The sequence below is a fragment of the Channa argus genome, chromosome 10 (genome assembly GCF_033026475.1).
Source record: "Channa argus isolate prfri chromosome 10, Channa argus male v1.0, whole genome shotgun sequence".
Classification (NCBI taxonomy): Eukaryota; Metazoa; Chordata; class Actinopteri; order Anabantiformes; family Channidae; genus Channa; species Channa argus.
The window spans coordinates 9305634-9319915 of NC_090206.1; the positions used below are offsets into that span (position 1 = coordinate 9305634).

A 14282-nucleotide genomic window follows, 5' to 3' on the forward strand; every position below is an offset into this window, starting at 1 on the left:
TCTGAGGGGAAATGTATGCGTTGCAGTAACTGTTATAATACAATATATATACAAAGTAATAAGATATAAATTTAAAAAAACTACTATTTACACACTGAATGTTGTGCAATTGTGCAGAGTCAGCCGTAAACTGTCTTAAGCAGCTGATCAACAAAAAGTGGCACAGTGGATAAAGAAAAATGCTTGATACATTGTACAGGCTTAATGGCTGTTGGCAGAAATGACCTCCTGTAACGTTCTTTGTCACAGCATACCTGAAGAAGCCAGCTTGTGGAGATGATTTGAGCTGTTATCCATGATATTTAACAGTTTGTTCAGCATCTGAGAGTTTCCATAGAGATCCCCAGTACAAAGCCAGCTTTCCTAATCTGTTTATTCAGTTTATTAGTTTCACTTGCTCTGATGCTGCTGCCCCAGCAGATGGTGACAAAGAAGATTGCATTGGCCACAATAGACTGGTGAAACATCTTCTACAATCGCTGCACACATTAGAGAACCTAGTGTAGACCGGGCTCCTAGCTTGCCTGAAGTCCTCGACCATCTCTTTGGTCTTAGCCACATTTAAGATGAGGTGGGTGTTTCCACACGAGTCCACAAAGCAGTCCACTAATTCTCTGTTCTCTGCCTTCTCGTCACCACTGATACACCTCACCACTGCAGAGTCATCAGAGAATGTGACAGGAGTTCGAGTTGTACTGGAAATCAGAGGAGTACAGGTTGAAGAGGAAGGGTGAGAGGACTGTCCCCTATGTTGCTCCTATGTTGCTGACCATGCATACAAATTGAGGCCTGTGTGGTTGGTCAAGTAGTCGTCAACCCATGAGGTGATGGAGCTGTTAACCTGCATCTTTAGTAGCTTCTCTCTCAGCAGAACAGGCTAGAATGTATTAAAGGCATTGAAGAAATCCAAAATCATACAATTTTCTGAATTAAAGACCAGACTCAATATTAGGTGACTAAGTTAAGGAACCGTTTGCCAAAAATCTCTGTGTAGGTGTAAGAAAGACTTTTACATTCAGGACAAATTGGATCATGTTTAGAGACCTGGAGCTTCTGGATGTTATTTTTTAACAGCACATAAGTATCAAGGTTATGACTAAAACTTAAACCATTTTTAAAATCTAAAATAAGGTATAATTTAACAACTCGTTCTTTGAAAAGCTTAGATTTTCCAACCCCTAGTCATCGTGATTGAAGAGAACAGAATTTGACACAATAGAAATGACACAGGATTTAGTGACATCACTGAAGGAAGTTAAGTAAAAGTAGAAATCTTGTTTACTTTGTCTTTCAGGAGCCCTCAGTGGAAAGTTTTTAGTGTTTTGGTAAAATACTAAAAGGAGACTGGGATAGTGAAATCTTCTAGTGTTCTAGTGTTTCATAGTCCATTCCAGTAGGTGGCAGGGATGCACCTGTAAGTTCAATGCTTCACAACTAGTAAAAACCACAGAAGAAGAAACATTACATTACTTTCCTTTACTGTTAAGTGATCCAATGACCTCTAGCTAGTCAGTTACTTTGTCCTGTCTGTTATATAGGTAGGTGGGTAGAATTTTCATTTAATTTATTTGCTGAATGGTCTGGCGACCCTCCCCTGTTGCCCACTAGGAGTGAGAAAAATCACAAATCTGCACACCAAGGTGCCCCTAAAGTATAATGATCCATTGATCTTGGTAAATGCATTAATCAAATAATCCATTTTAGACGTCATCAATACACATTTTTGACACTCTTGTTAATGACGTACAACAAATGTGAAGGTTTACTGAAAACTGATGATTCTTATTTGCACCTTTTTATAACCCTTTATCCTGACCGAGCTCAGCAAATGAAATGTAACTTTGTGAAGTAGGCAGATAATATCCTTTATATATACAGGTCCCTGAATCTAATCAAATCCAAATTGCATTGTGGCAGAATTGTATGTATTAGCAAACATTGGCTAATTGGTTTAGAGCAGTGGTTTTAACTCTGGTCCTCAGGGACCAACTTTCCTGCTTATTTTTCCAACTATCCCTACCCAACTAGTGCCCCACCCAATGCTGACTGGCTGAATCGGGTGTGTGCAGTTGTTGAGTTGGAAGATACCAATTTACTTTGTTTCCCCCAACCCACTCTAATCTAAGATGGTATCTTTCAACTTCTGTTTAAACTCACCTGATCTAGGTAATCTGCAGTGCGTAGGTCAAGCAGGGCAGGAAGTCCCTTAGGAACCTGGGTTAAGAATCACTGGCTCAGAGACACAGCACAAGATTGTATCGTGACAAAACATACCATTTACACCCCTGACCTCAAGCGGAGCAATTGCAAAAAAAAATGCCCTTTAAAGTGCTCTCACATGGAGCAAATTTGATAAATGCTGTCTAACATGCTCACACTGTAGAGTTAGTGCAATAATCTGACCACTAATGTGCCTCCACGGTGGAGCAAACACAATGCACAACCCCCAATGAGCACACGTGCACGCTATGAAGCATTAAACATGAGTAAATAGCTAACTCATCATTTAGAATGCATTACTCCTTCATTAAAATGCATTAGCAACCAGTTCATAAATGCTGTTATAAATGCTTTATTGTGGATCAAAAAGTATATCTGTAATGCGTTCGATAACTGCATGTATATATTTTATTAATGATCAATTTATGAGTTTTAAATTGAGTAATAAATTACATAGAAAGCAGTTATTTAGGGGGATCATTTAGAAAGTTAATTGTACATTTTTAAATGCTTTTCAACACATATTCCTACTTTAAATCATGATTATTTTAGGTAGTTAAAAGACATTTGTATTACTTAAATATTTTTGAAAGCTCATCTAAAGTGAGGACTAGCTTTTATAAAGGAGATTTAAAGGATCAGTTAGTTTCTAAAGTAAAAAAGGAAACACAAAATGAGTAATAGCTAGCTCACAGAAGTGCCCCAATACAAGAAATAAATATAAAACAAAAAATATATAATATTTCAGTCAAAATCCAACCTAACTACTACTAACTTTCAAACATTAGAGAACAGCAGTGCATATTGTGAATGAGTTTCAATGTGCAACCTCAGAAAGTGTAAAATAAAAAAATAAAATTTAATGCAGAATATGCCAGAAGGACATTAAAAATGAAGAAAAGGACAAACGGTGAAAGTCAATATACTTAGTAAGTAATATATAATACCTTAATTGGAAAAAAGTGCTTCCTGTGTTTGATATTGTTGGTGGACACTGAAGCATAATCATGCAATTGCATGTAGCCCTTTACTAAAAACAGTATTTTATGTTTTTTAAAATAGGATTTGTCGACAGGCATCACGACTGTAGGGCAAAACAAATTTCTCTCACGCAAAAATCACTCTTGAAAGTGGTATTTTGACAAGACTTCCTTTATTTGCATATAGAAGCATATTTGTTTTCAGAAAAAGCGGGTAATATCGAGGTTCTAGAGGTCAGTGTGTATTTAGCCATGTTTCAATGCATTTTATGCATTTTCCAAAGAGTAGTAGGCTGAAAGTGTGTAGGTTAAATGACCCACCCTCTTAGAGGTGCTGCTAATTCTGAATGCTCCTGCCCTTTTAGATGTCCACACCCTTCACTGAGATGAAAGCTTGCTGATTTCTTCTAATTAAGAGCATGAAATACCAAGGCCCGACCCCCTGAATCAACCTTCCACAAACACAAAAATAACCACGCACACACACCGTCTCTATGGTTGACTCTCTCTGGACCGGAGAGCCAGGTGATCTTTCACAGGACCAAAGGCAACTGAATGTAGCTGTGACTCAGGGGGAGACGAGGCATTGGCAGGCAAAGGTTTTAGCATGTGGCTTAATTGCAACCAGCCCCTCCTGCTGAGCATAATTAGTGTTAGCTAGCATGTAATTTCCTGTGGAGTTTCATTTATTAGAAATGATGATTGGCTGAGGGATGAAACGCAGAGGTGACACCCCCACCTCCCCTCACAGTAGGGGGAGGGCACAGTCAGAAGGAGGAGGGCAGTTAAGGGAGGATCTCACCTGCTGAAAGCTCCCCTGCCTTGTATAATGACCTAATTAAGCCAGAGTTGTTTTTCTAGTTAGTGTTGATTATTTCACCATTTTTTTCATTTTTTTCTTGCAATCAGACTCTGATTTCTGGCCAGATTTCAGGTTTCGTGGTCCTCTTTGAGCTGTCATAAGGACACCAAAGTTGTCCTTAATCTTAAATTAGTTGCTGTTTATATGTTTCTCAAGTGTAGTTTTGCTTTCCTAGTGGGGACAATGCTGGTCTTCAACACAAAATCATTTTACACTGTGGCTTGGGTTTCAGGTTAGATTTACGTCAAGGGTTATAAAAGCAAGAGCTATGGTGAGGTTTAGCACAAGTCTCCAGGAAATTAGCTCAACACAGAGCTAATTTTTAAAAAATTAAATAAATTATAGGTGATGACGAGGCAACAATAAAACAAACTTGAAAAGTACAGTACATGCAATTAGCATGTATAGTTATAGATTTATAAAAACACGCCCTGCTTTTTGCTCATCATCCCACAATGCAACATTGCACTTGTCACTTGTGGCGGATAGTGCTTCCAAATGTCAATCAAATGGAGAAGTAAGTCAAGCACCCACCCAGTTCTGGTCTAATCAGATAAAACAAGTAAACACCTTGGCTCTTGTGCCATAGCCATGTAGGGGCTTCATTCATCTGCCTCATTCATGTGTGGTGGCCTGTATTCTGCTAGTTGACTGCCAGTGATTGGCACTGGTGTGTTGGTAAAGAGTTGTTACAGTGTTCACTGTTATTGTTGTACTGTTAGCTTTAATAATTTTTGTGTTTATACTGTACAATAAAGATTAAAATTTCGGTCTAACAATTAGTGACTTGCTTTTTTCCCTGTGTGTTTAAGGCCAGGTCACTACCCACGGGACCGATGGTGGGTTGTATAGTTAAATGTTGCTCTGATTGAAGCACTTGCTTCTGGCAATAAAAGGTCAACATAAATGATTAATGAGAGGAAAATGTCATAAGAGAGGGGAGGGAGCACAAAGAGGTGTTGGGTAACCATAGGATGACTAATTTCTATTTTTTTTTTCAACTTTTCTTGCTTTTTTTATGTTTTATAATGCCGACCTCATGGTTTTAAACAAACTAGTGTAAGTCAGTAAAATCTGAAAAACATAGCAGTTACAGCAGACAGACAAATCATTCATAGATTAGCTGGGGCCCAGTTTTCTCTCATCGTACTGGATGCAATCAAGACAGTATTGGCTGTGAGACCCCCACTGAGGCGAGTCCACTGAAACAACTCCATCTGAGTTTAGATTAAAGCTCTTTACCTCTAATTAAATCCTGCAGCTCTAATAGATGCCCTCATGAAAAAGACCATTAAATGACCCAGTGTCAGCAGGAAATCGTCCACTGATGTCTGATTTATCTCATTAATACTGTGCTGTGCATGTGTGTCTGTGTGCAATTGATTTTTAGCGATGAAGTATTGTCCTGTATAATCCTATATATAAACTGGGATGATTGAACACAGATACATGTGAGCAGCTATACATTTTCTTTACACTTTTCTTTATTGTGAAGAGGATTTTTAGATACACAAAAATTACAAAAAAATCTCACAGAAAGAGGATGACATTCACGTAAAAATTGCAGACTTCCATATCATGTTACAATACCCCAATAATATATACAACAGTGAAGAATGTTGGACAGGAAGCACCAAACACATTTTATCAGCATTATTATTTACTGTACCTCCAATTACAATGTTATACTTAAATGATAACGTGAAAGTCTATTTCTTTTTTGCACATAGTTCAAGAAATCTGCAACTTACATTTTCATTCATTATATGTCACAATGAAAATATATAGATACAATACAAATGTTGAATTTACTTTGTCATCCCTACCAAAAGCTTTAATTTACAGCCACCACTTAACGCCAAGTATAATCTACTTAAAAAAAGATACATTGCAAAATTTATCGTATATACAGGTGATACTGCTCTATTTGTGGTCATTACAAAATAATTGTACTTTTTGCCTTTGAATAATGTAAACACAACTGACAGAATACCATTTATGTTGCAGCACTCAGCACTCCATTCTGCTGAGCTCTGTTGGTGAAGCTGCTGCTGTCTGAGGACTGAAGTGAACGTAATGCTGTGATCAGCTTTAAAAGTGGTTGTTATTTTTTCCCCTCTTTGCTTTGATGCTCCCACGGCACAGGATCATTTTCCTCTGTGTTCAATCCCGTCTCCCTCTCCTGCCAGAACTGTTCCACATCAGGCAAGACAATCCCATCTTTGAGGCTCATACTGTCCACTTCCCTGTCTACTCCTACTCCTCCTTCTCCACTGTTCTGTGGTGGGAGTAGAACATCTTTGCTCGGACACTGACTGGAGCTTGATTGAAGGCTCTTCTCTCCCCTCAGCTGGCCCGAGGTCTCAGGTCTGGGGCAAGGTGACTTGTTAGCGGTAGGGTTGTGAGGTCCGCTCTTTGGCTTTGGTGGAGGTTGTTTCCGCAGGGTGAGACGCCTCCACAACCCCCTGTATCCCTCTCTGAACTCCTCAGAGAGGGAGAGGATGATGAGAGGGTTTACCAGCGACAGAGAGAAAGTGAGCAACTGAGCAGAGAGGGTTAGAAAAAGGGGAGGAGAGGACATGAGGGGACGAGCTCCTCCGGTTTCCTTCTCTGCTATGTGATGCTCCCAAATCCACACCACCCACTGAGGAAGCCAGAAAATAGCCATGGCCATGGTCAGGCTGAATAACATCAAAGTGAGTTTTCTGGATCTGATCTGTGTGCGCAGATTCTGAGTCTTACTGGAGCGGCGCTGGCACTGGCCATAAGCCTTCCAGAAATACATCAGGGCAAAGCTGAGAGGTGCACAGTAGACTCCCAGGGGGTATGCTTTGACATACACCGACATGAAGTCCCGGGCTTCAGCAGGGACAATAAGCATACACATTAGTCCGTGGATCTCTCTTTGTAGCATAGCAAACAACCAGTGAGGGATGGTGACACAGCAGGCAGACAGCCAGATGAGGAAGAGCACCACCAGGATAGAGCCCAGGTGGATGCTCACCTGCTTGTTAGGGTTGGACACATAGCGGTAGCACGCTTTGGCCATAATTGCCAAGGTAAAGCTTTTTGCTGCCATGCAGGACTGGAGGAACCAGTATGCCATCTTGCACAACACCCAACCTAGATTCCAGCTGGCTTTAGAGTAGGAAGCAGCTCGAAATGGCACTGTAAACACCAGCACCAGACCATCAGCAAACATCAGGTTGAAGATGAGAGAGTTGATGAGAGACAGTTTGCCTTTATGAGCATTTGAGAACAAGATCACTATTGCAGTGAGATTACAAGCCACACCCAAGACACAGATAACTCCCAGAATAGCCGGCAACAGAATTCTCAACTCCTCGTAGTCCAGGTGTTGGAATGAGCCACCTTCATTGACTGACCATCTGTCTGTGGATCTGTTCACTCCCGTCGTGTTGCTCCCACTCAACTTATCCATCTTCTCCAGAAATAGGGAGTTAAAAAGAGACGAAAACTCAAAAGCAGGACAATGTGTAGAAAAAGTGTTCTGAAATGTCCACTCTGAATCTTAATCTGTTACACAAATCACATCAAAGAACGTATCGATTGACAATAGATAATCGCGGTGTGGCTCCTGTGTGTCTCTGGGTTTATGCAGAGACACAATGATGCAGCTCCTGTGGCTTGTTATAAAGATGTGGTTTGATTGACAGCTGCTTTCCCCAAATGGCAAAATATGTGTAGAACGCAGCCAATTAGAAATCTGTGCATAATGTGTGTGTACAATATATCATGAGCATACTGTGTGTGTACGTGTGTGTGTATATAAGAATTAGCAGTCATTACGGGGTGAAGACATACAAAATCAGTGGTATTAAATCAGATTCTTTTAAATGTGCTATAAATACATGAAATGTGACATTTGAGACATTCACAGCTTTGCAGGTCATTTTTTGTATGAGTTGTTAGGGTGGGTCAGCACCCTACATTTAGTTGTCCATTCTTAAAAGATACATCAATGTTGCATGAAAAAGCATGAATAATAAGGAACAAATGTTAGAGAACGTGCTAATAATCTGAAATTAGCCGCCAGTTGTGTCCAGATGAGAATCTGGTTTCTCCTTTTTTTTCCCCGTCAGACAGATTGTTTGCTGTATTTTTGTCCATATGAGGGCGCCCTTGTTACACAAACAGGAATAAATATAGGAAATGAAATATTTGATTTATATTTAGTTCGAATCATCAGCACTGGTGACAGAATAAGTCAAACAATACAGAATTTGAACTTGCACATCTTTATTCTTTTTTTATTCAAAGAAAGTCCAGTAAGCATAAAGACTGCATGGTAATTAATTGCATTTCAATACATTCTGAGCTATAAAAGTTTTTCTTTTGTTTCAATTAGAAGTGTCACAAAGGAGGTTGTTTAGAAGACATTACTGTTTAAAGGAATCACACTTATATTTCCCTGATTTCACAGAGTTCATTTAGACCTTTGAATGCTTTTCTTAATGGGGTTGGCTCATAACAAAATCTGACACAAGTTATGATCCTCAAATGGATCATAGCCGAGTGCTGAAATATAACCTGCTACTGTTTCATGTTACCCATCTTAAACAAGAGGAGGAACATGGACAGGTGCCACAGCAATCCTAAACATTTTTAAACTAACTCTTTCTGGAGAGAGCAAAGTAGTATTTTGCATAGTGCCTCAGATGATCTGTAGATGTCCATATAACTATATGCAGCTTACTCAGATTCAAGACATGCAAAAACAAGATCAAGAGCTAGGCTAGGCATTATGGTATGCCAAGAAATTGAACATTTTCTTTTTTCAATAATTCTTGACGTAGAAATTTTGCAGATCTGCCATCTACAGATCATTTCAGGACTATCCAAACAAACATCGTGACTGATTATCTTTTATTTTTCTGAACAAGAATTACTTTTGTGGCTTTATTGTGTCTCTTGCAAACTGAAGACATAAGAGTGACAGCTATGTGATAAGAGTAACAATTACTTTTTACTACGACAGCGTCCTCCCCTGAACTTATAAGTATGTAGTCAGTGCTGTATTGTAATCATGGAGTGGAGTGTGTGTATCTTTTTGTAGAGTGAAAGAGGAAAAAATTAAAAATAACCCCCCCAAAAAACTAAGTTTAACATTTCATTGAAACATTCACACTCTTGCCTTGTACTCAGTCCCTTCCCCCCTCCCACATCCCACTACATTAAACCCCCACATACCAAAAGAAGGCACCACAGCTTCTAAACAGACTCATTGACGGAGAGAATGACTCAATAAAACAGCATTAAATAAGACCATTAACACAGCCCTGAGGGGCTTCATTCACGTTACACACTACAGCGGTCTCAGCAAAGAGACACAAATGGTACTCAAAAGACCTACCATCTTGTGTGACAAGCAGAGAAAACTAACTTTCTGGGGGCAGCAATTAACAGTTTCTTACTTTTCTGCAGGATTTCTGCTGCATGTTGCACTGTCTGACACTTGGATCACATGCACTGCATGAGCAGTTTGAGAGAAAGAGGGCACTGTTGCTACATGAGAGTGAGCCACCATCATGTAAGCTAGGGTTTCTGTCTGTGTGCTCTTCTAATTTTCAGTGTTCCCACATCTGCCCTGTTGTTCAGGGTCCAAAGGGCTGCTACATCGTGTTATTCATGCAGCAATCCTCTCGTTGCATAAATGCAAAGGAGTCACTTCTTTAAGTGTCCGCATGGCTAAATAAATTAAATTAGAAGTCAGATTGAAGATCCATTAATTTCCATGGGTTGTATCCAAGGTTTTATCAATTTCCCGCTTCCCAGAAATTATAATGTCCACCTCCCACTTCAGTTACTGGATACTCAACTCTGCACCTCCTTAGCAGAGAGGCAAAATGCGAGACCAGCAGCAACAAGACACATGGAGAGGAGGAGAAGGATGCAGATTGGAGTTCCATCTCTCTCCTTCTCCAGCTCTAAATCTCCCCACTGCTCCTCGTGTGTATGGGGGGTCAGGGGTCAGCAGGGACAGATGGCCTATTAGTTGACCTTGTCTTGGAAGATGTAGAGGTTATTGGTGGCCGCTACAGCGATGATGTTCTCATGTGGGTGCCATGTAGTGTGAAGGATCTTCTTGCTGAAGTCCAGGCTGTCTACACTGATTTCATCCTTACGCCGCTTCCCACCTACACACACCTGAAGGAAAAAAGGGGAGAGTGAGGTGTAATGATATGAGATTCCAGACAAGATAAAGGTGTATGGACTTTTTGGCAACTTGGGGGGAGGGAAACAAGCAGCAATCACAACACGGACATTGTCCTATAAACTTTACACAGTGTTTGCACAGTAGTTGCTCTGACTGGTAGGGGGAATGGGCATTACAACACATCTGTGCTTGTCGTTGACTTGGTGGCTGGTATTAATGAGGAGTTGTAGTTTTATACCTTGCGAGGCTTGAGAATGGCCCTGGGTTTGCTGTTTTCTCTGGATGCTTCCAGTGTGACATCCCGTTTGGTGTTCCGGTCAAACATTCGGAAGAAATTGTTATAGGATCCAGTCATAATGACACTAAGGAGGAACACAGGGGGTAAGGGGTTATAGAAATAGATGGATTAATTGATGGAAGGACAAACTCAGGAAGGATGAAAAGAAATCTCACCTGTCTGATCCATTCCAGACGCACTCAAACTTGTCAAAGATGCAGTCATTCTCATACAGAGAACAAAGTTTGCCCCGTAGATAGTCATGAACCTAACAAACAAACCAGAAAAGTTAAAATTCAAGTTAAAAATACTTTTCATCACATTACATTTCAGTGCACAACCATGAAACCACAAGCTGCACAACCATATGCTCTACTTACAGTAATCCCTCCAGACCTGGTGACCTACACTAAGATGCTAGGTAGCAGGTGGAGGCAGTGCTAGAATTGGACAGAGAATCCCTTGAGCCTAGCTGATGGCCTTATCAGTCATGACCTGCCTTAAGATGGCTTCCTCTGATCAGACCGAGTGGGTCTGACCCCAATGACCACACAATGGGAGGTTTTGCCCTTCAGGATGCATCAGCACAGAAACTATCTGTCTTTTTTTACGAACAGTCAATAAGACCTCCCGGGGTAATCAGTATAAATTACATTGTAACAGTGAAACAGGATTATGTTGAGTGATTAGTCAAAAATCAATTGATCAAAGGCCAAACATTATTTACCAACTTCACCAGCTAAGATTTATCTGGGCAGCCCTCCTAGTTGTCCAACAGGCCCACAAATGGATGAAGAATGCATACCTGGTATGTCTCTAGTGGTTTGTTCTCCATTTGGAGGTCCCACACTTTGACAGTGAGGTAGTCCCTTGTCATCAGGTAACGCCCATTGTGACTGAACTTCACATCAGAGATGGATGAGATGATTTCAGAAAAAAAGGAGCGAGTAGAAGGATCCTCTGGCTCCTCAAAGTCTACAAGAGAGGGTACAAAAAGCAGTTATCATCTGACAAAGAAACCACAGGATAAAGATCAACTGCTTTCAGCTTTTCCCTGATTTGGCATGTTTTTACGGCAGATGCCCTTCCTGCGGCAAACTTCCCATTTTTCGTCCGGGCTGGGGGCCGGCACCAAGGAGGCCCTTGATGGATGGGCGGGGCCCCACCTGGCAGAGTGGATTTCGAACCCGCGACCTCCTTCCTCCCAACCCAATGCTCAGGCACTGAACCACCAGACACCATTGGATGTCACTGCTTAAAAGAGGTTTTTTGTCCCACATGTATTTTTAATCATTCACAGTGACAAAAGACTTTGCAGATTTTGTTTGGGTGGTGGGGGCCGTGATTAGCGAACAATAACAGCCACAACAATGCGTGCATGTGGGATTCGCTGCAGCAGCTGCATCTCTTCACAGGATTATTTCTCTGTGTATTTAGAGAGACAGTCATGGGTCAGCATGCTGGGTAAATATTGGTTATGATTCATATTGATTTTGGCAGCTGCTGATCTATGAGCAGGCCAGCACGCTGGGGATAAGAGCCAGGCATTCCATCGTTGGCTGTCAAGTTATTGTTCCTCCTCCTCCTTTTCTCCTACCTTTCCTCCTCCTCTTATTCATCTCTCAAAAAATACTCCCCCCTCCCCATTTCCATCTCCTCGCTCCCTCCTCAAACTGAGACCTGGAGAATAGCTCTATGATGTGTCAACGGGGAGTCTAACAAGAGATATAGCGTGAGAGATGAAAAAATGGGGGGATGAGGAAGGGATAAGAAAAACAAATCAATGTCAAAGTGCTGGGCCCATTTGAGCCCCACAGGATTTATGTGTGTGTGTGTGGGTGTGGGTGTTTGTCAGTGAATGTGTGTCCGTGTATAAGTAGGCGTGTGGTTTGTATAGATGTATATATGCATGTGTGTGCATCTCTGTCCTCCCTCCCGTCCCACTCTAGGGGTGAATAATAGGGTCCCTGGGGAGTTGGCAGAGGGACTGTTTGGTCCCTCTCTCTCTGTCCTGGGCCTTAGCGCTTTGGCAGTCTTCTATGCCTTGATCCATCCATCCTTGCTGTAACACTGATTGATAGCAGCAGCCTCCCAGAATTAGAGGTGTAGAAGGAGATACAGTATGATTGTGTGTTTATTTTTGTTTGTGTAGGGGGTTTAGGAAGGTGGGTTTAGGAAGGTGGGTGTGGGTTTGTGGTGGGAGTGCATTATACAACGCTCTGAGCCTACACATTCATGCAGTTAGACAGATTTAACAGGCCTGTCCTGAGGCTAACAAGAGCACCTGCCTGCTCTCTGTGTGTGTTTGTGTGTGTGTCTGTGTGTGTGTGTGTGTGTGCATTCATGTAAGCTCAGCAAGCCCCTGTCAAGGAATGACATATACAGTCAATCAGACGCCAACTGTGAAAGCTACAACTTCATGTTTACTCTAAAATTCATCAAATTCAAACTATTTATTTTAACTTAACCCTCAAATGCTCATGTGAAATTCAACAGGCGCCATATTAACATAAAGTCCAGCGGACACGTCAATACCATACGTCTGAGGAAGTGACTGACATTATTGATCGACCAGGTGTGTCCATGAGGACTAATGCGATTGCTCTTAAGCCATTGATTTTTCCAGCGAAAATGTCAATGTATTCATTAGTCATTCAACCAAAGTGAATGCAAGTGATGTTAAGCTTTAGAGAAGGCCATTCATTGTTTGAGACACACAGAAAGATCTATTGATTGGTTATCAATCCTTGCATATTAGTCGGGGTGAAGGCTGCCTGTCTAATTCACACAAAGGTAGAACTGAAGCAGGAAAACTGAAATTCTAATAACAGATTCACAGTATTTTGATAGCTTGTCAAATATAGTAGGAGCATTTAGGTTGATGACCTCAGTATCGTAGGAACCTTAGCTTCAGATCCACTGGTACTGTATGAAATTGTTTTTTGATACTTACATTTGCAGTGTTTGTCACAGAGTGCAGACTGTCTCATGTCACAGAGGCGTATTGAGCCCTTGCTGCTGCTGTAGGCAAAGGTGTGACAATGCTGGGGATGAAATTCTGCGGAGGTGATTACCTCCGTCAGCTCCTCCATGTTGGCTGGTTTAATGTCCACAATGTCTGAGAAAAGGGTGCTAAGGACAAACTCCAACTTTTAGATGGTCATGTGGGTGATATTATGATAACATGATTCCTTTACATCAGACTACTGTTCACAATATCAACTGACACATATCAAGTTTAATAGACAGGGTTAATTTCCACCCCCTTTTAAGCAACATTAACACATCATCAACACAGAAAATGCCCAGATAGCTGGATACTGAAGCTGCGGTCAGTGATCTCTAGGTTCCACAGGTTTATCCTGAGGTCATCAGTTGAGATGAATGTCTGAAGGTCAGAGTTGACAGAGATGGAGTTGATGTGGTAGGTGTGGGCATTGCTGAATACACGCCTGGCTGTAGCCTCAACCATTAAGTCCATGGGCTGCAACACTGGTACCTAAGTGTGACGATAAGTCCAATGGAAAATATAAAGAACCACATAAAAGCAAAAAAGCATAAAGCAAGAAATACATTCCTCTTACAGGCTTTGATGGGACTACACTGATTCAATATTTAATGTACCTTGACTCTGGGTTCTGAGTTATTTGTGCACATGGTTGCTTGTGGAAATGAATTCTGGATGTGCAAAATACATAACAAGTATTTATGTGTGTGAGCCACAACCGGTTGACTCCAGGGACACATGACATTTACTCCACAAAT

At 41.2% G+C, this 14282-nt stretch overlaps 2 protein-coding genes across 3 annotated transcripts in view; both read right to left on the reverse strand.

Moving 5' to 3' along the window:
* Positions 1 to 5103: 5103 nt before the first annotated feature.
* On the reverse strand, positions 5104 to 8173 carry gpr151 (G protein-coupled receptor 151). Its single transcript, XM_067517594.1, has one exon. The coding sequence runs from the start codon at positions 7502 to 7504 to the stop codon at positions 6167 to 6169; it is 1338 nt and encodes a 445-aa protein (XP_067373695.1). The 5' UTR covers positions 7505 to 8173; the 3' UTR covers positions 5104 to 6166.
* Positions 8174 to 8300: 127 nt separating this feature from the next.
* Positions 8301 to 14282, reverse strand: part of ppp2r2ba (protein phosphatase 2, regulatory subunit B, beta a) — a 38312-nt gene continuing 32330 nt past the window's right edge. For both annotated transcript variants that reach the window (XM_067517596.1, XM_067517595.1), the window contains exons 5-10: positions 13839 to 14016; positions 13471 to 13635; positions 11323 to 11492; positions 10694 to 10785; positions 10479 to 10602; positions 8301 to 10230 (exon numbers count right to left, since the gene is read on the reverse strand). In XM_067517596.1, coding sequence (XP_067373697.1) covers positions 10075 to 10230; positions 10479 to 10602; positions 10694 to 10785; positions 11323 to 11492; positions 13471 to 13635; positions 13839 to 14016 — 885 coding nt within the window. In that variant the 3' untranslated portion in view covers positions 8301 to 10074. The remainder of the gene's footprint in view (positions 10231 to 10478; positions 10603 to 10693; positions 10786 to 11322; positions 11493 to 13470; positions 13636 to 13838; positions 14017 to 14282) is intronic.

Coding starts and splice junctions, on each gene's coding strand:
- gpr151 (XM_067517594.1), bottom strand. CDS start 7,504: ATGGATAAGTTGAGTGGGAGCAACACGACGGGAGTGAACAGATCCACA.